A 22,203-nucleotide genomic window follows, 5' to 3' on the forward strand; every position below is an offset into this window, starting at 1 on the left:
AAGGACCTGTCACATTCCCTTCTTACATCAGGGTCCTCATAAAAGTCCCCCTTTACATCAGTGTGTCCATCAGATGCCCCCCATAAAGCCTACATCAAAAGGGGGCAGGAGTCAACCGGTGAAGTCACTGGATGGCCCCGTCCCTCGTCCCTTTGTTTCCTATAGCGGCAGGGAGAACCGGGAATGTTGTTGAGCTACAGGAGTGGTTGGATTTGGCAGGTTATTTTCTTTTTTCCTGCGGGTCAGCGTCCACCGTTCATCATCATTGATGTGGACATAAATCACTGGATGACGTGATTGATGATGGATCTACATTGGAAGGCATTTTTTTTTTGTGTTTATTTACACTAGCCTTTTTTTGTGAATGAGTAGGGGTACTATGTACCCTATACTCATTCACGTGGGTGAGGCTAGGATCTGGGGGCCCCATTTGTTAAGGGGGGCTTCCAGAGTCCGATAAGTCACAACCCCACACCCTCACAAACACTGGGCCAGGGTTGAGGATGAGGCCCTTGCCCTTATCAATATGGGGACAAGGTGCTTTGCCCCATGTTGAGGGCATGTGGCCTGGTATGGTATGGTTCGGGGGGGCGTACACTCGTCCCCTCCTTTCCTGGCCTGCCAGGCTGTATGCTTGGATAAGGGTCTGGTATGGATTTTAGGGGGGACCCCATGCCATTTTTTTTCAATAGTCTGTTGTCTGCGAGGAATTCCCAGCTGATAGCAGGGATGAGTCATGTGTGTGGGATACCAGTGGGTGCCGGCTCCTTAAAAACCAATGACTGACACCAGGGATGAGGTACTAGTTGTTAAATTGGTCCTAAACCCTTTACAACCACTTTAAACTACAGGCAAGACTATAATTAGGCTTGCCTGTAGATGCACTGGATATCTCCTAGATATCCCTGTATTTGCATGTGCCGACGTCATGTGGCACATGAAGTCAATGGAAGCAATGGCAGTACGTGCCGTTGCTTCAGTTGTACTGTGCCGTTCGCGGCAGCTCCCGCGCGCAGGTCACAATCACAGCGCCGGAGCCGTGATACCTGGAAACAAGCCTCGGGCGCGATGTCAGTGACCTGAGGGGGAGACGAGGATGGCTGTGGGGGATTCGTTATCGGGTAAGTAATTCATAATGAGCTAGTATGCTATGCATACTAGCTCAATATGTCTTTATCTTGCAGGGTGTGTGTTTAGTTTTTTTTTCAGGAGGTTTACTTCCTCTTTAAGATGCTGACGAGTTTCAGCTCCTAACAACCAATGCAATCATGGATGTAAAAAACGGACCGTGTTTTTGCTTACATCTAATAAGGTATGCTTCCATTGTTTTAAACAGAGCAAAAATAGAATGTAAATGTAAATGGATGATCATCTGTTTGCCCATAGGAATGCATTGCTGTTCGTTTTTCATCCATTAACTTTTACATAAAATTTTAAAACTACAAATAGTTGATGGGTTTGCAGACTGTTGGTGGTGTAATTGTGTAGGGAAAACAATTCTTGCCACACATTAGATCCATTAATGCAGCTAAACATATAAATGCTACAGTGTATCTGACAACATACATCTCTTTATTGCTCACATAGATAGCCACTGAGTGTAAGCCACTAAATGGTGACAAAAGCTTGCATGTTATATGAATCATAAAGTAAACAAATGCATTTACCATAGCTATATCTCAAAAGGGGAAATTAAAGAAACAGTCCCAATGGGCTTTGGGCTTGTTTTAATGGCATCAGTTTAAGTTCTGAGATAATTCAGAATTTAACCACTTGCCCACTGGGCACTGTCATCTGAACTGATGAGGTTGCACTGATATGTGGCACTGATGGGCGACAATGATAGGCCACTTACCGGCTCTCTTCTCCTCACGTGCAGTCAAAGGGTGGAGAGGAATGCCGATAACTGGCAAATCCTGTTTACACTGTGATCCGCTCTGATTGGACACAGCTGGTCACACGGTAAAGAGCCACTGTGATTGGCTCTTTACCCTGATCTGCGTTCAAAGATCCCTGCAGATGCGTGCCACAAGGGGCACAAGAGAAGCGCGATCACGGGAGGGCAATAGATGCCCTCCTGTAAATGTGCAACCGTGCTGTAGCCGTCATTCGGCTAAAGCGTGGTCATGAAGAGGTTAATGCCAGATCCATTTGACCCAGTTGACCTTTTCTGACCTGCTTGAAACATGTTTTGCATTTCCATAGTCTTGTATGGGAATGCAAAACCTGTTTAAAGTGAACAAAAGCTTGTTAAACACAGACTCTAAGGCCGCGTACACACGGGCGGACTGTTCGCCCAACCTTGTCCGCTGAACAGTGTTTGGGCGGACAGTCCGCTCGTGTGTGGGCTTTCAGCGGACAGTTTCAGCGGACAGTTGGACGGACAATGTCTTTCGGAAATTCCGAAAAACTGTCCGCTGAAACTGTGTTTGAGCGAACAGTCGTGTGTGGGCTTGTCCGCTGTACTTTCGAAATGAGCGGACTGTTCCCGCTCGGAAAGTCCGCCCATTTCGAGCGCGTGTACAGGTAGGCGGGGCCCGCGAAGGAGACGTCGCGGGCTCCGCCGCCTGGAATGGGCTTAAAGGGGAACCCCAACGCCGAAAAAAATCGGCGTGGGGGTTCCCCCCAAGTCCACACCAGACCCTTGTCCGAGCACGCTACCCGGCCGGCCAGGAAAGGGGGGCGAGCGAGCGCGCCCCCCCTCCTGAGCCGTACCAGGCCGCGTGCCCTCAACATGGGGGGTGCCTTGGGGAAGGGGGGGCCGCGCGGCCCCCCCACCCCAAAGCACCTTGTCCCCATGTTGATGAGGACAAGGGCCTCTTCCCGACAACCCTGGCCGTTGGTTGTCGGGGTCTGCGGGCGGGGGGCTTATCGGAATCCGGGAGCCCCCTTTAAGAAGGGGGCCCCCGGATACCGGCCCCCCACCCTATGTGAATGAGTATGGGGTACAATGTACCCCTACCCATTCACCTGTGAAATAAAGTACAAATAAAAACACAACACAGGGGGAAAAAATATTTTATTGCACAGCCGGGGGTCTTCCGTCTTCGGGGGTCTTCTCGCCGGACTCCTCCGCTATGTGTGTGTAGCTCTTTTGCCAGCGGAGGAGTCCGGCTTTCTTCCTCCCCGCCGCCGGCCTCTTCTCCCGACTTCGGGGGTCTTGTCCCCCTCTTCGGTTCTTCTGCCGGGCCACCGCGCCTGGTCCGGTGGCCCGGTCTTCTGTCGCCGTCTTCCGTTCTTCTGTCGCCGCCTTCGGTTCTTCTGCCGGGCCACCGCGCCTTCTTGTAGCTCTTTTACAGGCGGTGGCCCGGTCTTCTGTCGCCGTCGCCGCCTTCCGTTCGTGTTCTTCTTCTTGTTCTTCTTGTTCTTCTCCTGGAGATGTTGACTCGACGAGCTCTCCGGCCGGAATGCCGGGGACGCGCTGTGCGGTCACTTATATAGTGACAATGGGGCGGGGTCACATGGTATATGTCACATGGGTTGGTCACATGGGTTGATGTCACATGGGGACTATGACATCGTAAGGGGGCGGGGTCACCATGTGACATCAACCCATGTGACATATACCATGTGACCCCGCCCCATTGTCACTATATAAGTCACAGCGCAGGGCGGCTCTGGCATTCCGGCCGGAGGGAGCGACGTGTCAACATCGCCTGGAGAAGAACAAGAAGAACAAGAAGAAGAACACGAACGGAAGGCGGCGACGGCGACAGAAGACCGGGCCACCGCCTGTAAAAGAGCTACAAGAAGGCGCGGTGGCCCGGCAGAAGAACCGAAGGCGGCGACAGAAGAACGGAAGACGGCGACAGAAGACCGGGCCACCGGACCAGGCGCGGTGGCCCGGCAGAAGAACCGAAGAGGGGGACAAGACCCCCGAAGTCGGGAGAAGAGGCCGGCGGCGGGGAGGAAGAAAGCCGGACTCCTCCGCTGGCAAAAGAGCTACACACACATAGCGGAGGAGTCCGGCGAGAAGACCCCCGAAGACGGAAGACCCCCGGCTGTGCAATAAAATATTTTTTCCCCCTGTGTTGTGTTTTTATTTGTACTTTATTTCACAGGTGAATGGGTAGGGGTACATTGTACCCCATACTCATTCACATAGGGTGGGGGGCCGGTATCCGGGGGCCCCCTTCTTAAAGGGGGCTCCCGGATTCCGATAAGCCCCCCGCCCGCAGACCCCGACAACCAACGGCCAGGGTTGTCGGGAAGAGGCCCTTGTCCTCATCAACATGGGGACAAGGTGCTTTGGGGTGGGGGGGCCGCGCGGCCCCCCCTTCCCCAAGGCACCCCCCATGTTGAGGGCACGCGGCCTGGTACGGCTCAGGAGGGGGGGCGCGCTCGCTCGCCCCCCTTTCCTGGCCGGCCGGGTAGCGTGCTCGGACAAGGGTCTGGTGTGGACTTGGGGGGAACCCCCACGCCGATTTTTTTCGGCGTTGGGGTTCCCCTTTAAGCCCATTCCAGGCGGCGGAGCCCGCGACGTCTCCTTCGCGGGCCCCGCCTACCTGTACACGCGCTCGAAATGGGCGGATTTGCCTCCTCCTTACGTGGGCGAGTCCGTTCATTTCAAAAGTTGAGCGAACTGTTTGCCCAACCTTGTTCGTCAAACAGTCCGCTCGTGTGTGGGCAAGTCCGCTCATGCAAATTTTGAGCGGACTGTTTGACAAACTGTTTGCCGAACAAGGTTGGGCGAACAGTCCGCGCGTGTGTACGCGGCCTTACACATCTGTTGGAAAAAGCCTATATTTGGAGGGAATGGCCATATACAATATTACAAACCATAAACACTTACCAAGCAAATGTAAAGTAGAGAACAGAAAAAGATTTATACTTACAGGAAGTATATTTTACCAGCTGCAGAGAGTACTCGTTTCCGATAGTCTATACCAGAGTCCAGCTGAACAGTGTTACAATATGTCTGCAAGACAAAATGTAATACTTTATATGCTATACAAAGCTAAAAATCAACAGCAAGAGCACAACATTAAAATTAATCATGGTCAGATTTTATATCAATCTTCTTTTAAAGAATACAAAATAAATGTGTGTGCTGCCAGAACGTTAATTGATTTACAGCACTTTTTGCTTTGCATTACAATACCTCATTACTTTGTGAGATCATAGTTCCTCCCATCATGTATCAAAAGGTTCTTTGCTTTTTTGTATCCAGTGCTATTAGTAGCCTTTTTCATTCTTTTTAACTTGATCACAGACATCAAGATGTTTTATTTTTCATAGAAAGTAGTTTCATTATTGCACATATTAAATATCACCAGTAGTAAACAGAATAGTATGTACTCAGTAGCACTGCAGATGTCTATACTAGGAGCATGTGCACACCTATAATCAAAGTCCTACCTTAAAATCACCTTTGCAATTTTACTTAAGTGGGGCTACTGTGCTGTACATTACAATAGACTGTCCAGAGCCTGCCATGTAGAATGTATAGAGAAACTTGCATTTAGGGGGTTAGCTCTGAGAAGAGCTTTCTGGGCTTGATCATCACAGCTTATAAAGTCAAGCACAGAGGATGCCTGGGAATGTGCAAATTAATTCAGTATTGGACACTGGAAGGCAGACTTTTCACTGCTCTAAAGTAATACAATATGTTGAGCAAATAGCAGTTAATCGCATTCAACTGGACATGTTAGATAACGCTGCATTTCACCACTCATCCAAGTGGCTTTCTCAGTTCTAATGAGTTTAGAGGGTAACTACACTTTTGTGGGAAAAAAAATGATCGCTATTATAAAAAAATAATATAGCATATACAATTGTAACACAAGGCATTTTGTAAAACATTATTAAAAAAAATACCTTTCATTTTCAATCTGCTGCACTGTAATTTTCTATAAAATACAATACAACATGGCAACCTGGAGGAATTATGTACAAAAAAGGTGTACAGAACGGCCCCCGAAAAATGTTATTTCCTGCTTGTGTGATTGTCTCATTGATTTTCCCAGAAGTCTGCACAAAGATACAAATCAGATTTTGGGCATCCTCTTTAACAAATATTTCAGTCTTGGTGAGATACTTCCAAAGGTGAAATCACATCTAAAGGGATTCAAACCCTGCCACTTTTATCATTAGAACTCTTTAAATACAGCAGCTGATCACTATTCAGATTGACTTTTCACATGGACACACAAAAACAGCTATTTCTTCAGAATAATCATAAGGTAGGAAATTACAACAAAGTTTGTTAAAATCCCAGCAATGTACATAAATCACCCAGAGAGAAATGTTTTTCTCAGAAAAAGTGGAGTTACTCTTTAGTAAACATGGATAATGTATGTTTCTGACCCGCAATATAACTGATGTGCTTGGATGAGTGGTGAAACCTATTTATATTACAAAACTGGTTCAGTTAAATGTGACTGACTACTACTATAATTTTTCAAAGACCTAGATAATATATGTATCTGTGAAGGTTTTCATTTATGTCATGTATCTAAAGCATGGAACTTGTCAGCCCCATGTCTAAAAAGGCCTCACTAGACCCATCCAATCCTAACAACCTACGCCCCATCTCCTTGCTCCTCTTTTTATCCAAACTTCTTGAACGTCTGGTCTACAATCGACTGAGTGACCACCTTGCTGATAATAGCCTTTTTGATCCCTTTAGGCCGCGTACACACGGGCGGACTGTTGGCTCAACTTTGTCCGCTGAACAGTGTTTCAGCGGACAGTCCGCTCGTGTGTGGGGCTTCAGCGGACAGTTTCAGCGGACAGTTTGACGAACAAAGTTTTTCGGAAATTCCGAAAAACTGTCCGCTGAAACTTGGTTTGAGCGAACAGTCCGCCCGTGTGTAGGCTACTTTCGAAATGAGCAAACTGTTCCCGCTCGGAGGGAAGTCTGCTCATTTCGAGCGCGTGTGCAGGTAGGCGGGGTAGCGTGCTCGGACAAGGGTCTGTTGTGGACTTTGGGGGGACCCCCACGCCGATTTTTTTTCGGCGTTGGGGTTCCCCTTTAAGTCCATTCCAGGCGGCGGAGCCCGCAACAGACCCTTGTCCGAGCACGCTACCCGGCCGGCCAGGAAAGGGGGGCGAGCGAGCGCGCCCCCCCTCCTGAGCCGTACCAGGCCGCGTGCCCTCAACATGGGGGGTGCCTTGGGGAAGGGGGGGCCGCGCGGCCCCCCCACCCCAAAGCACCTTGTCCCCATGTTGATGAGGACAAGGGCCTCTTCCCGACAACCCTGGCCGTTGGTTGTCGGGGTCTGCGGGCGGGGGGCTTATCGGAATCCGGGAGCCCCCTTTAATAAGGGGGCCCCCGGATACCGGCCCCCCACCCTATGTGAATGAGTATGGGGTACAATGTACCCCTACCCATTCACCTGTAAAATAAAAGTACCCAAAAAAAAAACACAACACACGAGATAAAATATTTTATTGCACAGCTCCGGGGGTCTTCCGTCTTCGGGGGTCTTCTCGCCGGACTCCTCCGCTATCTTCTTGTAGCTCTTTTGCTAGCGGAGGAGTCCGGCTTTCTTCCTCCCCGCCGCCGGCCTCTTCTCCCGACTTCGGGGGTCTTGTCCCCCTCTTCGGTTCTTCTGCCGGGCCACCGCGCCTTCTTATAGCTCTTTTGCAGGCGGTGGCCCGGTCTTCTGTCGCCGCTGTCGCCGCCGCCTTCCGTTCTTCTTCTTCTTCTTGTTCTTCTCCAGGAGATGTTGACACGTCGCTCTCTCCGGCCGGAATGCCAGAGTCGCACTGAGCGGCCACTTATATAGTGACAATGGGGCGGTGTCACATGGTATATGTCACATGGGTTGGTCACATGGTGACCCCGCCCCCTTACGATGTCATAGTCCCCATGTGACATCAACCCATGTGACCAACCCATGTGACATATACCATGTGACACCGCCCCATTGTCACTATATAAGTGGCCGCTCAGCGCGGCTCTGCCATTCCGGCCGGAGAGAGCGACGTGTCAACATCTCTTGGAGAAGAACAAGAAGAACAAGAAGAAGAAGAAGAACGGAAGGCGGCGGCGACAGCGGCGACAGAAGACCGGGCCACCGCCTGCAAAAGAGCTATAAGAAGGCGCGGTGGCCCGGCAGAAGAACCGAAGAGGGGGACAAGACCCCCGAAGTCGGGAGAAGAGGCCGGCGGCGGGGAGGAAGAAAGCCGGACTCCTCCGCTAGCAAAAGAGCTACAAGAAGATAGCGGAGGAGTCCGGCGAGAAGACCCCCGAAGACGGAAGACCCCGGAGCTGTGCAATAAAATATTTTATCTCGTGTGTTGTGTTTTTTTTTTGGGTACTTTTATTTTACAGGTGAATGGGTAGGGGTACATTGTACCCCATACTCATTCACATAGGGTGGGGGGCCGGTATCCGGGGGCCCCCTTATTAAAGGAGGCTCCCGGATTCCGATAAGCCCCCCGCCCGCAGACCCCGACAACCAACGGCCAGGGTTGTCGGGAAGAGGCCCTTGTCCTCATCAACATGGGGACAAGGTGCTTTGGGGTGGGGGGGCCGCGCGCCCCCCCCTTCCCCAAGGCACCCCCCATGTTGAGGGCACGCGGCCTGGTACGGCTCAGGAGGGGGGGGCGCGCTCGCTCGCCCCCCTTTCCTGGCCGGCCGGGTAGCGTGCTCGGACAAGGGTCTGTTGTGGACTTTGGGGGGACCCCCACGCCGATTTTTTTCGGCGTTGGGGTTCCCCTTTAAGTCCATTCCAGGCGGCGGAGCCCGCGACGTCTCCGTCGCGGGCCCCGCCTACCTGCACACGCGCTCGAAATGAGCGGACTGTTGCCTCGTGTGTGGGCGAGTCCGCTCATTTCAAAAGTTGCGCGGACTTAGTACGACGAACAAAGTTTGCCGTATTTGTCCGCTCAAAAAGTGCCGTGTGTGGGCGTGTTCGTTCATTCAAAAGTTTGAGCGGACTGTTTGACGAACTTAGTTTCGGCAGACAGTCCCCGCGTGTGTACGCCGCCTTAGTCTGGATTTCATCCTCAACACTCCACAGAAACTGCTCTCCTAAAACTAACAAACGATCTACTAATGGCCAAAACCAATGGACATTATTCTGTACTCCTACTCCTGGACCTCTCTGCTGCCTTTGATATGGTTGACCACCCCCTCCTCCTCAAAAAACTCCATGTCTTTGGTCTCCATGACTGTACTTTTTCGCTGGTTCTCTTCCAACTTATCCAGCCACACCTTTAGCGTTACTTACAATCCTACTTCCTCCTCTACTCCTTTCTCTGCTGGCGGTCTCCCCAAGGTTCTGTTCTTGGACACCTCCCACTTTCAATCCATACCTCCTCCCTGGGTCAGCTGATAGCCTTCCATGGCTTCCAATACCATCTCTATGCTGGCGACACCCAAATCGTATTCTTTACCCCTCAGCTCACTCCTTCAGTCTCCTCACGTATCACTAATTTACTATCAGATATATCAGTCTGAATGTCACACCACTTAATCAAACTTAATCTATCCAAAACCAAACTTATAATTTTTCCTCCCCCACGTGCTTCTTCTGATCTCGCTGCCGAAATTGATGGCACAACTATAAGCCCATCTCTGCATGCCAAGGTCCAAGGTGTAGTCCTGGATTCTGAACTCTCCCCACATCCAATCACTGTCCAAATTTTGCCGCCTCAACCTCCGTAACCTCTCCAAAATACACCCCTTTCTAACTAATGACACAACAAAGCTCTTAATTCACTCTCTAGTCATCTCTCGCCTCGACTACAGCAACTCCTCTCTCCTCAACCACCTTACCAATCGCTCTGTGTCTGCTACTTGACTCTGTCAGTCCCTCCACTGGCTTCTGCTCACCCAATGAATTAAATTCAAAATGCTAACTACTTACAAAGCCATCCAGAACTCTGCCACCAGCTACATCACTGACCTCATCTCAAAATATCAACCTAATCGCTCTCTTCCTTCTTATCAAGACCTCCTGCTCTCTAGCTCCATCACCTCCTCCTCCCATGCTCGCCTCCAGGACTTTTCCAATCCTGTGGAACTCCTTACCCCAATCTGTCCAATTATCTCCTACTCTATTAGCTTTTAGACAATCCCCAAAAAACCCTCCTCTTCAGAGAAGCCTATCCTACCCACACCTAACAACTGTATTTTCATTTTCTCCATCTGATCACCCCCCTCAGCTATTACCTTTTGTTCCACTTGACCCTCCCTTCTAGATTGTAAGCTCTAACGAGCAGGGCCCTCCGATTCCTCCTGAATTGAATTGTATTGTAACTGTACTGTCTGCCCGCATGTTGTAAAGCGCTGCGCAAATTGTTGGTGCTATTTAAATCCTGTATAATAAAAATATAATAAAAATAAGCAAAACTAACCAAAAACCTGAATCAGGCTACAGGAGTTGTGTACCACATCTTGCAAACAGTTGTTACTTGTCAGCTGCAATCCCCTCTTGTTGGGCAACCTGCAGATCCTCCAAGATCTTGTGCAGGACACTAGTCTGTATTAGCTGACCAGTGAAAATATACTGTTACTTTATGGGAAATCTAAAGTGAGTGTAGTAAAACGTAAAAGCAAAATATCAGTGAGCACTGACTTACACTAACCACAGAGTGTAACTGTCTCACATGCTGCATCCAAAACCTGGCATTGCCTAGAATACAAATGTAAAATGACTGACAATTAAAAATAAAACCTACTTAAAAATCAAAGACTCAAAACAAAATCTCTATGATCCAAATCAAAGCATCAAATGTACACCCTCAAATTATTCTGTGTAGCATGTACACTAGGAATAAAAAAAAAAACTATAGGATGAAGATGAATCAGATTTAATAAAAAAGAATGGTATTAATTACTGATGGCAAGGCATTCCCTAACTGAAAAAAGAAAACCCTAAAAATTACATAGACATTTACAGATTCTGAGGCTTACCATTATTCCAATTTAGACCCTCCCCCTCTCTTCAATAAATAATGTCAAGGAATCCAGGTAGGAATTGGTCATGACCTCAGGGGTAATTGGCTATAATTCAAAAGCAACAAGACTTAAAATGATGTATTCTTTATTTGTCAGCTTGTCTGCTGCTCAGTAGATTAATAAACCACAGGTCTTCTCTGCGACAGTTTTATGAATCAATGGTAATTACATTCTGACATCAAGAGAACTTGGTATCACTTCATCAACCTTTCTAACCTTCATGCAAGTATTAGCAGTAAATAGTTTCTAAAAGAATCTCCCAATAGAAAAGCAAAGCTTTCGTGTGTTGTTCTGTGCTGTGCTACAGCAGTGTCTGTATGTGACCCATATCTGAAGCACAATCATCTGTAATTATCTCATTTGCTATAATACTCTGACTCTTTCAAACACTGTTCAGTGTGACTTACGAACAAATGCTACCTAATTTTAATAGAAATATTTCAAACATAAGGGTCAGCCAGCAATGTAAATTCTTTAATGTATTCAACTGCTCAAATTTAAAGTTAGTATAAGCAAAAAAATACTCTGGTATCAATGTCAAGATAGATATATCAGAGAGCCTTCAGTTGTGCAAAGATGGGTTTCTCTGGATATTAGATGTGAAGATATGTTGAACTGGCAGCAGTGGCATGCCCAGCACATCTGACACTTGGATTTTTTTTTTCTACATCAACAGATCACGGGTGCAATGCCCTGCTTCTGCAGACTCGCAGGATAGCTGAGTTACCTGGGAGCAGGAGTTGCAATGGGCTATGAGGATGCTCACCAGCACCCTCGCAGCTCACTGAAAACTACAAGCCGCAATGGCTGATGGTACTTGCAGGCATTCATTCATAGGAAACTGTCTTGAGTTTGAAAATGAAAGCTATGAGCCGATTGGTTACTATTCGCAGCTGCATTAGATTCTGCCTTCAGTTTGGATACATTCCGCAGAAAGCACAGGCCATTTTACAGAGTACAAACAAAATTACCCCCCTGTTCCCAATACAAATCATCCCCTCAAGCCCATATCATTCACAGTACAGATCTTTATATATAAGGAGAGAGATAGGGACAGTTGCTTAGGCTGTCAACTATAGCCTCTGAAAAAATGGACTATCTGGGCACCAACCACAAAGTTTGATTATCATAAAATATTCATTTATTACATATAAAAACATCAATCACAATATTGATTATTAAAGCAGCAGAGGAAGGTCAATACAGCAATACAATACTTGTAGACTTTCAGGCTGATAACCGGTTAAGAAGTATTTTCACAGATTTATACAGTCCTCAACAGTTTCATGATCAAAGGATCGCTTCTTCAGGAGGATAAATCTATAAAATTGATAGTATAGATCAGCAATCATAAGGAAATATACAGTGCCTTGCAAAAGTATTCACCCCCTTGGCATTTTTCGTGTTTTCTTGCCTCACAACCTGGAATTAACATGGATTGTTTTTTTTCCAAATATTGTTTATTGAATTTTTACAATACAATATGAAGTGTATGCATAAAGGACAGTACAGAACAGCAATAGATTGTACAATAAGTCTAGTGAAACAGCAACTTGTCGAGAACTCGACAAATGGTTATTATGATACAACTGGAAGTTAACAATTGAGAGTAACCAGTGAAAATCAACGATAGAAAAATACTATCCAAAAACTCGGATATGAAGGAGGGGGTAGGAGGTAGGAAATGGGGTGGGGAGTGGAAGGGAAAGGTGGGAAGGGAGGAAGGAAGGGAGGAAAGGAGAAGCTAGTTGGATTGGGTAGGAGAAGGATGGGGAGGTAGAGAGAGAGAGAGTTAAGGTTGAGAGAAAGGGGATAGGAGAGGAGAATGAAGGTAAGAAGGAGAACACAGGAGTGCAGAAAATTATCATTTAGTACTCTTTGAAGAAATTATGGGTGTTGTTTATTATACCATTGTACCCAGGGTAGCCAAAGCTCTTGTATCTTGGGGAAGGAAGGTTTGCTTCTCGAGAAGACTAGTTCATAAAGATAGTGGTTGTGTATTAGTGAAATGACTTCTGAGCTGCTTGGGGTCTCTGGAGATTTCCATTTCCTGGCTATGAGTAATTGAATTGCTAGGAGTATATGGGAGGTGATGAGCCTGAGTTTGGGAGGGATCGTCTCTATGGTTAAACTTAGAATGGCAAGTTGGGGCGTTAATGCTCTGGGTAATTGCAATATGTTTTGTAGGAGAAGCTCTATATCCATCCATAATTGCTTAATGGATGGGCAAGTCCACATGATGTGTAGGAGAGAACCTATTTTTTTGCACCCTCTCCAACAAAATCAACGGTAGAAAAATACTATCCAAAAACTCGAATATGAAGGTTGATGCATGAAATTTCGCTATCCTAAGGGGCGTTAAATACCATTTCATTGTGGTTTTATGTGCCACTTCCCAAAGTGAGGTGCAGTTAGTGCCTTTGTAAGTTGCATTAATAGCTGTCTGCCACTGTAGGTCGGTGAACTGTTCATGGAGATCATGCTCCCAGTCAGTTATGGGTTTAGATTTTTGAAATCTGGTTTTCTCTTGTAGTGCGGAGTAAAATAAGGAAGTACCTTTAGAGTGTGTATTGGCTGTAAAAAGGTAGTTCCAAACCTTTATAAGGAGTGTCATTTCCAAGTGGGGGTGTGCTGTCAAGCAGGATCTTAGTCTGAGGTAAGTGAAGTAATCTGTCGTGGGTGCGTCAAGTTCTTTCTGTATTTGTGGGAAGGACTTGTCACATATCACGGAGCAAAGAGCCGTTACATGGGATGTCTGTGAGGCTAACCAGGTGGGTACGCATAAGTCTGGGGAGAGATGCGTGAGTGTAGTCAGTGGGATATGGACTGTTTTGGTCAGTAGGTGTGGCCATTTGAGATTCTGTAAAGTCCTCCAGGCTTTAACAGAAGCTCTAATGGTAGGAGGGTAATGGTTGATGTATATGTGGTTGGTGAGAGAGCTAAATAGCCAGTCCCTAATATTGTTACCTGGTGTTAGAGTGTTCTCTATGTCTCCCCAGAGGGTCGTGGTTTCGGCCGTTAGCCAATCTTTTAGTTGTGTTAGGATTGTGGCTAAATAGTAGTCCTTTAGGTCGATGTAGCCCATACCTCCTCTAGTCCTGTGTTTAATGAGGACACTGTGTTTACTTCTGGGTTTTTTCCCTTGCCATATGTAATGTGATATTATAGACTGAAGTGAGTGAATGTAAGAGTTAGATAGAGGAAGCGGCATAGTTCTGAAGATATATAAAAGTTTGGGGAGCATCAGCATTTTGAATTCTTCGAGCCTTCCTGACCATGAGAATTCATGCTTGGATAGATTCCCTGTTTCTCTAATGCCGCGCACACAAGATCAGACTTTCCGGCGGACAATTCACCCATGTGTGGGCTTCGGCAGACTTTTTCTTCTCAAAAGTCTGGTGGACTTTGAAAGAAGTCTTGATTCAAAATTGTCTTCCACCAGTCTGTGTGCTAGTCCACTGGACTTTTGAAATGAACGGACTTGCCCACACACGGAGTAAAGTCCGTTAATTTTGAACGTGGCTCCAGGTAGACGGAACTAGCGAAGGAAGTCAATGTCGCCGTCTCCATCAGCGAGATTGACACCCGCTAGCGCTGTCACCTGGTATGGATTTAAACAGGAACCCCTACGCCGAAAAAACGCGATGGGGTCCCCCAAAAGTCCATAGCAGACCCTTATCCGAGCACACAGCCTGGCCAGTCAGTAAAGGGGGTGGGGACGAGCGAGCGGCCCCCTCTCCTGAGCTGTACCCGGGCCACATGCCCTCAACATGGGGGGTGCTGTGGGGAAGGGGGGACCCCGCAGCCCCCCCACCCCAAAGCACCTTGTCCCGATGTTGATGAGGACAAGGGCCTCTTCCCGACAACCCTGGCCGTTGGTTGTCGGGGTCTGCGGGCGGGGGGCTTATCCAAATCCAGGAGCCCCCGTTAATAAGGGGGCCCCCAGATTCCGGCCCCCTACCCTATGTGAATGAGTATAGGGTACGATGTACCCCTACCCATTCACCTGGGGAAAAAAGTGTACATAAAAAAACACAACACAGGTTTTTAAAGTACTTTATTAGACAGCTCCGGGGATCTTCTTCCGTCTTCATGGGGTCTTCTCGCCGGACTCCTCCACTATCTTCTACTCTTTTGTTAGCTCTTTTACTAGTGGAGGAGCCTGGCTTTCTTCTTCGTCGCGGCCGCCGTCCGGGGATCTTCGTCCGACTTCGGGGGTCTTGTCCCGCTCTTCGGTTCTTCTTGCCAGGCCTCCGCTTTCTTCTTCCAGCTCTTTAACTAGCGTTGGCCCGGTCTTGTCGCTGCCTTCTTCTTCCTTCCGATGTTGACACGACGCTCTCTCCAGCCTTAATAGCAGGAACATGTTGTGTGGCGACTTATATAGGGATAAGGGGCAGAGTCACGGGGTGATGTCACAAGGTGACCCCGGCCCCTTATGATCTCACAGTCCCAGAGGATGCTGGGACTGTGACATAAGGGGCGGGGTCACCATGTGACAGCACCCGGTGACCCTGCCCCTTATCCCTATATAAGTCACCGCACAACGAATCCCTGCCATTAAGGCTGGAGAGAGCGTTGTGTCAACATCAGAAGGAAGAAGCAGAAGAGAAGAAGAAGAAGAAGGCGACAACTACAAGACCTTCTCTAGTTCCGTCTACCTGGAGCCATGTTCAAAATTAACGCACTTTACTCCGTGTGCGGGCAAGTCCGTTCATTTCAAAAGTCCATAGTCTGGCGGATTGTCTGCCGGAAAAGTCTGGTCGTGTGTGGGTGTGTGTGTGCAGGTCTGCTCGTTCCAAAAGTCCGGCGGACCTCCGCTGCAAAGTCTGGCGGGTTGTTGTCTGCTGGACTAAGTCTGCCGGATAATAGGGTGATCGTGTGTACGTGGCATAAGAAGCATTTGTTTGAGCTTGATGTAGTTTGCTACGAAGAGCCCTTTTGAGGATTTGGTGAGTGTAATACCCAAGTATGAGATTCCTTCGTCTGCCCATAGATATGGGAATTTGTTCCTAAGTAAATTGCTAGTGACTGCGTCAAGCTCCAAGTCCAGGATATAAGACTTATGCTCATTTACTTTATAATATGATATGATACTAAATCTGTGTAACAATTGCTGTACCGAAGCCAGGGAGGAAAGGGGGTTGGTGATCATGATGACCACGTTGTCCGCAAATAGGTTAATTTTGTGCTCAGAGGAACCTACTTTAATACCAGTGACTGATAAGTTTTTTCTGATATGTTCAGTTAGTTGTTCCATTAGCAGATTAAAAATAAGTGGTGAAAGTGGGCAGCCTTGACAGGTGCCATTGCTGATATTAAAGGGTTTGGATAGCATTCCGGAAGTAAACACTTGGGCATTTGGTGTAGAATACAATGCAAGGATGGTTGACAGGATAGGTCTGTGGAAACCAAATTTTCAGAAGGTTGCCTTAAGGTATGACCAGTTGATTCTATCGAACACCTTCTCTGCATTCAAGGAAAGGAGCAGAGAAGGCGTTCGAGATGTCTCAGCTGTGTGTATCAAGTTGATTAGTCTGTGTGTGGCATCAAAAGTTTGTCTTCCCAGGGTGAAACCTGATTGATCTTTATGGATCAACGTGGGCATGAGGTTTAATAATCGTGTGGCAATGGGTTTTGCATATAATTTAGTATCAAGGTTTAGAAGCGATATGGGTCGAAAAATATGTGGAAAGGTAGGTTCCTTCCCCGGAATTGTTATTGTGGTGATTACTGCACTTAACATTTCTTGAGGAAAGGAGGAGGAGGAGGCAGCATCATTATAGACTTTAGTCAGGTAGGGTGTGAGTATATTGCTAAACCTTTTGTAGTATTCGCCTGTGAGACCATCTGGTCCAGGAGATTTGTTAGGTGTTAGTGCTGATATGATTGGGAGTCAGTTTGGGGAGGCCTATTTCTGCAAGGAATGCCTCTATTTGGTGGGTAGTGGGTTGTATGATGTCATAATTGTCTTTCAAATTCTACAATGTATCATAATGAAAGACTAAATCCATCTGATATGGCATAGTAACCTTTAATTTTGTTGGCCATGGCTTTCCCTGCTGTTGCCAGTAGAGTAGTGTGTGGCTCTAAAGTGTAATTGAGCTTTTTCGTAGGTGTCTAGGAGGTAAGATCTTAATTCTTGTTTAAGGAGAGTCAGTTCGCCTTTTAGTAGGGGATCTGGTTTAGATTGGTTGTTCTCTTCTAGTTTCTTAATACTAGAGGTGATAGTGTCTAGATGCTGAGTCTTCATTCTCCTTTCCCTTGCACATATCTGTATCATAATCCCTCTTATGAATGCTTAGTGGGCATTCCACAAGGTAGTTACATTGGATACAGTCCCCTCATTTCGTTTGAAAAAATCTTCTAGTTTCCCTTGGATAAAGGCCGAGTGCTCTGGAGAATGAAGGATCTGAGCATTAGTTCTCCAAATTGGTGAGTGAGCTTTGGATGGGGTGTCTGTCGTTTTTATAGTGATGGGCGCATGATCTGACCATGTTATAGTGGAGATCTGGCAATCTAATATGTTGGGTAGCAGCCATTTGTCCACTAAGAAGAGATCAATCCTTGTATAGGAATTGTGGCGGTGGGAGAAAAATTAGTAGTCACGTTCAGTAGGGTGGTGGCATCTCCAGACATCGTATAAGTCTTTGATTCTGGTGAAAGTACCTAATGGTGAAGATCGTCTAGACTTGTGGGACGATGTGTCCATGGAAATATCCGGTACCAGGTTAAAATCACCACAGAGAATGAGATGACCATGTCGGAAAGAGTCAATCTTTGTCATCAATTTTTTCAAGAATTTGATCTGGTCTGAATTGGGAGCGTATATGTTCACTAGCGTGTATCTTACGTTATTCAAGGTGCAGTCTAGGGCCAGAAATCTTCCTTCCGCGTCTACCATGCTGTCATGCAAGGTAAACTAAACTGATTTTTTTAATGGCTATCAGCACACCATTTTTCTTTTGTGGCCCAGAGGCTTTGAATACGTGAGGGAAGTGGATGTTTGAGCATTGGGGTTCTGCTGTGATCATAAAATGAGTCTCTTGGATACATACCACTTCACTGTTAAGAGTCAAGTGCGGTGCGCCACATAGATTTTCTCTTAGCTAGATGATTTAAGCCTTTGGCGTTGAGAGAAAGGAATTTTGGCATCCTGTATATAGGTTTGTGTGAATAGTGTAAAGAAAATGACACTTACAGTCAGCGGTGATAGACGTGACTTTCAAAGAGGTGTTGTAAAGTTTCCTGGTGGTTCCCTTGATCTTGAGGTTGGTGAGGTTAAAGTTCCGATATAGGGTGATTCCTGCGTTCTCAGAAGCGAAAAAGGTACAAGAAAAGAAGTGGGGTTAAGAGAAAGTATTGCAGGTAGGAGCAAAAATGGGGGTGAGAAGGTTAGGATCAGCAGTGAATTTAGGACTGCTGGTGGTCGTGAGGGTAAAAGTTTGTGTGCTGTCAGCAACGGGCAGGCACTGAGACAAAGCAAGGTACAGTAGAGTTCACTTGGATAAGTATGTACCACTAATCTGGCGTTCAAGTTGTAGGAGTAGTAATGCGGTTGTTGCTAGTGCTGTGGGCGCTAGGATGGTTGTGCAGGCTGGGCTGGGGTGCTTCTTCAGGAATGATTCCCCAGGTGCGGAGTAGTTGGATTCCCTCTCCTACAGTAGTGATGTTGTGTTTCACCCCGTTTTTATTAACTATTAGTTTAGTCGAGAACCCCCATTGATAGGGGATTTTGTGATTGTTGAGAGGTTTAGTGATAGTGCTCAGCTGTCGCCTTTGCTGACGTGTAAAGGCAGAGATGTCAGCAAACAACTGAAGTTTCGAATAAGGTGCTGGGAGTTGACCCAGGTGTCTCGCTTTGCTTAGCAGCATGTTCGATGAATTGCGTCTATGATGGTTTCCATCGAGGACAGGTCCGGTAGGAGAGTGGCAATCAATTTCCTGACATAAGGGTCATACATCTTTCCCTCAACTCTGACCAGTTTCCCAGTCCTGACTGCTGAAAAACATCCCCACAGCATGATGCTGCCACCAACATGTTTCACTGTGGGGATGGTTTTCTTTGGGTGATGTGATGTGTTGGGTTTGTACCAGACATGGCGTTTTCTTTGATGGGCAAAAAATAAAATGTTAGTCTCATCAGACCAGAGCACCTTCCTCCATACATTTTGGGAGTCTCCTACATGCCTTTTCGCATAAACTCAAAATGTGCCATTTTATTTTTTGCTGAAAGAAATGGCTTTCTTCTGGCCCAACTCTATGGAGTGTACGGCTTATTGTCGTCCTATGTACAGATACTCCTGTCTCTGCTGTAGAACTACTCCACTCCTGCTGTGTTACCTTAGGTCTCTGTGCTGCCTCTCTGAATAATGCCCTCCTTGCCCGGTCCATGAGTTTTGCTGTGCAGCCATCTCTTGGCAGGTTTGCTGTTGTGCCAGGTTCTTTCCATTTGGTTATGATAGATTTGATGGTGCTCCTAGGGATCATCAAAAATGTTGATTTTTTTTTATAACTTAACCCTAACTTGTACTTCTCAACAACATTGTCCCTTACTTGTTTGGAGAGTTTCTTAGTCTTCATGGCAGTGTTTGGTTAGTGGTGCCTCTTGCTCAGGTGTTGCAGCCTATGGGGCCTTTCAAAAGGTATATATCATGTGACACTTAGATTGCATACAGGTGGAAATAATTTCACTAATTATATGACTTCTGAATGTAATTGGTTCCACAAGATTTTTATGGGCTTCTTAACAAAGGGGGTGAATACATACGCACATGCCAATTATTTTTTTATTTCTGAAAAATAGTTTTATATATATATATTTTTCTAATTTTTCTTCACCAACTTAGACTATTGCATTGTGATCCATCACATATAATTCAGATTAAAAAAAATTGAACTAAAGGCTGTAAAGTAACAAAATAGGGGGATTGTGGGGAGGATGTTAGAGCGGATGTGAGAGAGGAGAGGGGAGGGGCTTGACTGCGGCGTCCTCGTGAGCGATGGAGGAGGCCCCGAGGTGTATGCCGGAGACGAGCGCAGGGAGAGAGTGCGCTGCTCCGGAGTGAAGGCTGATCATCCTCGCCGACCCCCACCTCCGTCCCTCCCGCTCGAGTAACCGCCAATAGTGACTTCCAGGTGGCTGGCCGGCCCGTTCGTTTATCCGCATGCCACTCAGCTAGCAGGTTGGGAACGATTGGAGGAAACAGCGGCACGAACGGAACGACCAAGACCAACACTCAGGCGGACTGAAAGAAGGAGACTCTTTCGGAGACAGCGGAGCCTCCCCCGGACCCCCCCTCGAACCCACTCCTGATCCCCGAGGAGGAGCATCCCCCTCTCAGAGAATGATTCAGAGGGAAGATAAGGTCAGATCTTTTCAATTGGCAGCTGCTTTAATGTGACTGAATGCATATGCAAATAAACACAACATTGGGTCAGACAGTGTACTGAGAGAGGATAAAGAATATTTCAGAGGTCTGGAAGGGAGAAAGTGGTAACTCAGAGTCTGGACCCAGGAGGCTGTGTTTAAAGTGCAGTGGGTCTAGGTCCTCTCACTCCTTTTTGTTTCTATCTGGCTGTGTTACCCCCCTGTGGGCTGCTGAAATTAATTAAAGGGACAGTATTACATCTCATCTGAGCTCCTGTAACTATGGTTTGAAAAGTCTGCAAACTGAGGAGTGGTGGTGACAGCACAAGAGAAACCCCCAGCCCAGGGACCGCTTAAAATAAATAATACTGCAGAGGATCGGAAGGGAGAAAGTGGTAATTCTGGTAATTCTGGTTATCCAGAGCCCGGACCCTGGAGGCTGTGTTTAAAGTACAGAGGGTCTAGGTCCTCTCACTCCTTTCCGTCTCTGTCTGACTGTGTTACCCCCCTGTGGAGGGAGGGATTGAGGGGGAGGCGGGGGGGGAAATGTTCCTGGCAGGTGAGGGGAAGAGGGAATGTAAAGGAAAAAAGGAAGGAAAGAGAGATAAGAGGGGGTTCAATGGCATGTCAAAGGGCGCAGAATAAACTTTCCCAGGGTAGGATCGGATGACAGAGATAAAGTTTGTGTCATATAATGTAAAGGGTTTGAATTCTCCAGATAAGAGATTCAAACTTTTAAAAGAATTACAACAATATAAAGCAGAAGTAGTATTTCTACAAGAGACTCATTTAACGCAAGACACAAACGTGAAACTGTACTCCGAAAACTACCCAAATTGGATTTACGGAGATTCGCCAATTAGGAGGGCTAAGGGAGTGGCAATTGGGTTTGAGAAAGGTATAAAATTCAAGGTGTCCGATAGGCTGATTGACCCAGAGGGGTGATATTTGTTCTTGAATGGGAATATAGGGGATCGAAATATCACTCTAGCCAATATATATTGTCCAAATAAAAACCCAGAGAGATACATGATACAAATACTAGGAAGACTCGCGGAGTTTAAAAAAGGAGATGTAATAATGGCAGGGGACATGAATTTCTGTATGGATCCGGCATATGACAGTACGTCAAGTGTAAAGGGGAAGAGTGTGAAGAGTTTAAAAAATGTTAGGCTCCGGTTGAGACGGAGCCAACTGATAGATGTTTGGAGGACACAGCATGAAAAAATAAAAGACTACACGTTTTATTCCCCAGTGCACGGGACGTACTCCAGGCTGGACTATATATTGGTTGAACACAGATTATTAGAGTTTGTTATGGAAACAAAAATAGAAATAGCAACCTTTTCAGACCACTGTCCGGTGGCAATGAAGATGAGGATACCCGGGATACAGAGACACCCGTTTACCTGGAGGCTAAATGAGGATCTCCTATGGGATAAGAAAACGGCAGAAACGATACAGAAAGAAATAGAATTTTACTTTATGACAAATGGCACAGGGGAGGTGTCGGGTGCCGCCCTCTGGGAGGGCCATAAAGCGTATGTTAGGGGTGTCCTCATCTCCATAGGGACCGGAAAAAAAAAAAGGAAAGAAAAGAAGAAAAGGAGAAGTTGATGAGAGAGGTCCACAGACTGGAACAGGAGCACAAAAAGCAAGGGGGTCGACAACAAGAGATATTCCACCGACTGATTAATAAGAGAGAGGAACTTAAAGATATTTATGACGAGGAAGCCAGAAGGGCATTAATAGGGAGAGCTAGAGAAAGGTACTATGGGGAAAACAAAATAGGAAAAAGCCTAGCGAGACAGGTGAAAAGTAAGAGAGGGTTTAATTTCATAGACAAAATAAAGGATAAGAAAGGTAAAATGGCATATACCGCTAGGGAAATAGCGGAAGTATTTAAACATTACTATGAAGCACT

General features: G+C 46.7%; 1 protein-coding gene across 2 annotated transcripts in view; it reads right to left on the bottom strand.

Annotated features, from left to right (window-relative positions):
- Window positions 1-22,203, bottom strand: part of AFG1L (AFG1 like ATPase) — a 201,277-nt gene that overhangs the window by 40,127 nt on the left and 138,947 nt on the right. For both annotated transcript variants that reach the window (XM_077487151.1, XM_077487150.1), the window contains exon 8: window positions 4,836-4,918. In XM_077487151.1, the coding sequence (XP_077343277.1) occupies window positions 4,836-4,918 (83 nt within the window). The remainder of the gene's footprint in view (window positions 1-4,835; window positions 4,919-22,203) is intronic.

The sequence above is a fragment of the Lithobates pipiens genome, unplaced genomic scaffold (genome assembly GCF_037356315.1).
Source record: "Lithobates pipiens isolate NorthernLeopardFrog02 unplaced genomic scaffold, aLitPip1_a1.2 Scaffold_18, whole genome shotgun sequence".
NCBI classification, from domain to species: Eukaryota; Metazoa; Chordata; class Amphibia; order Anura; family Ranidae; genus Lithobates; species Lithobates pipiens.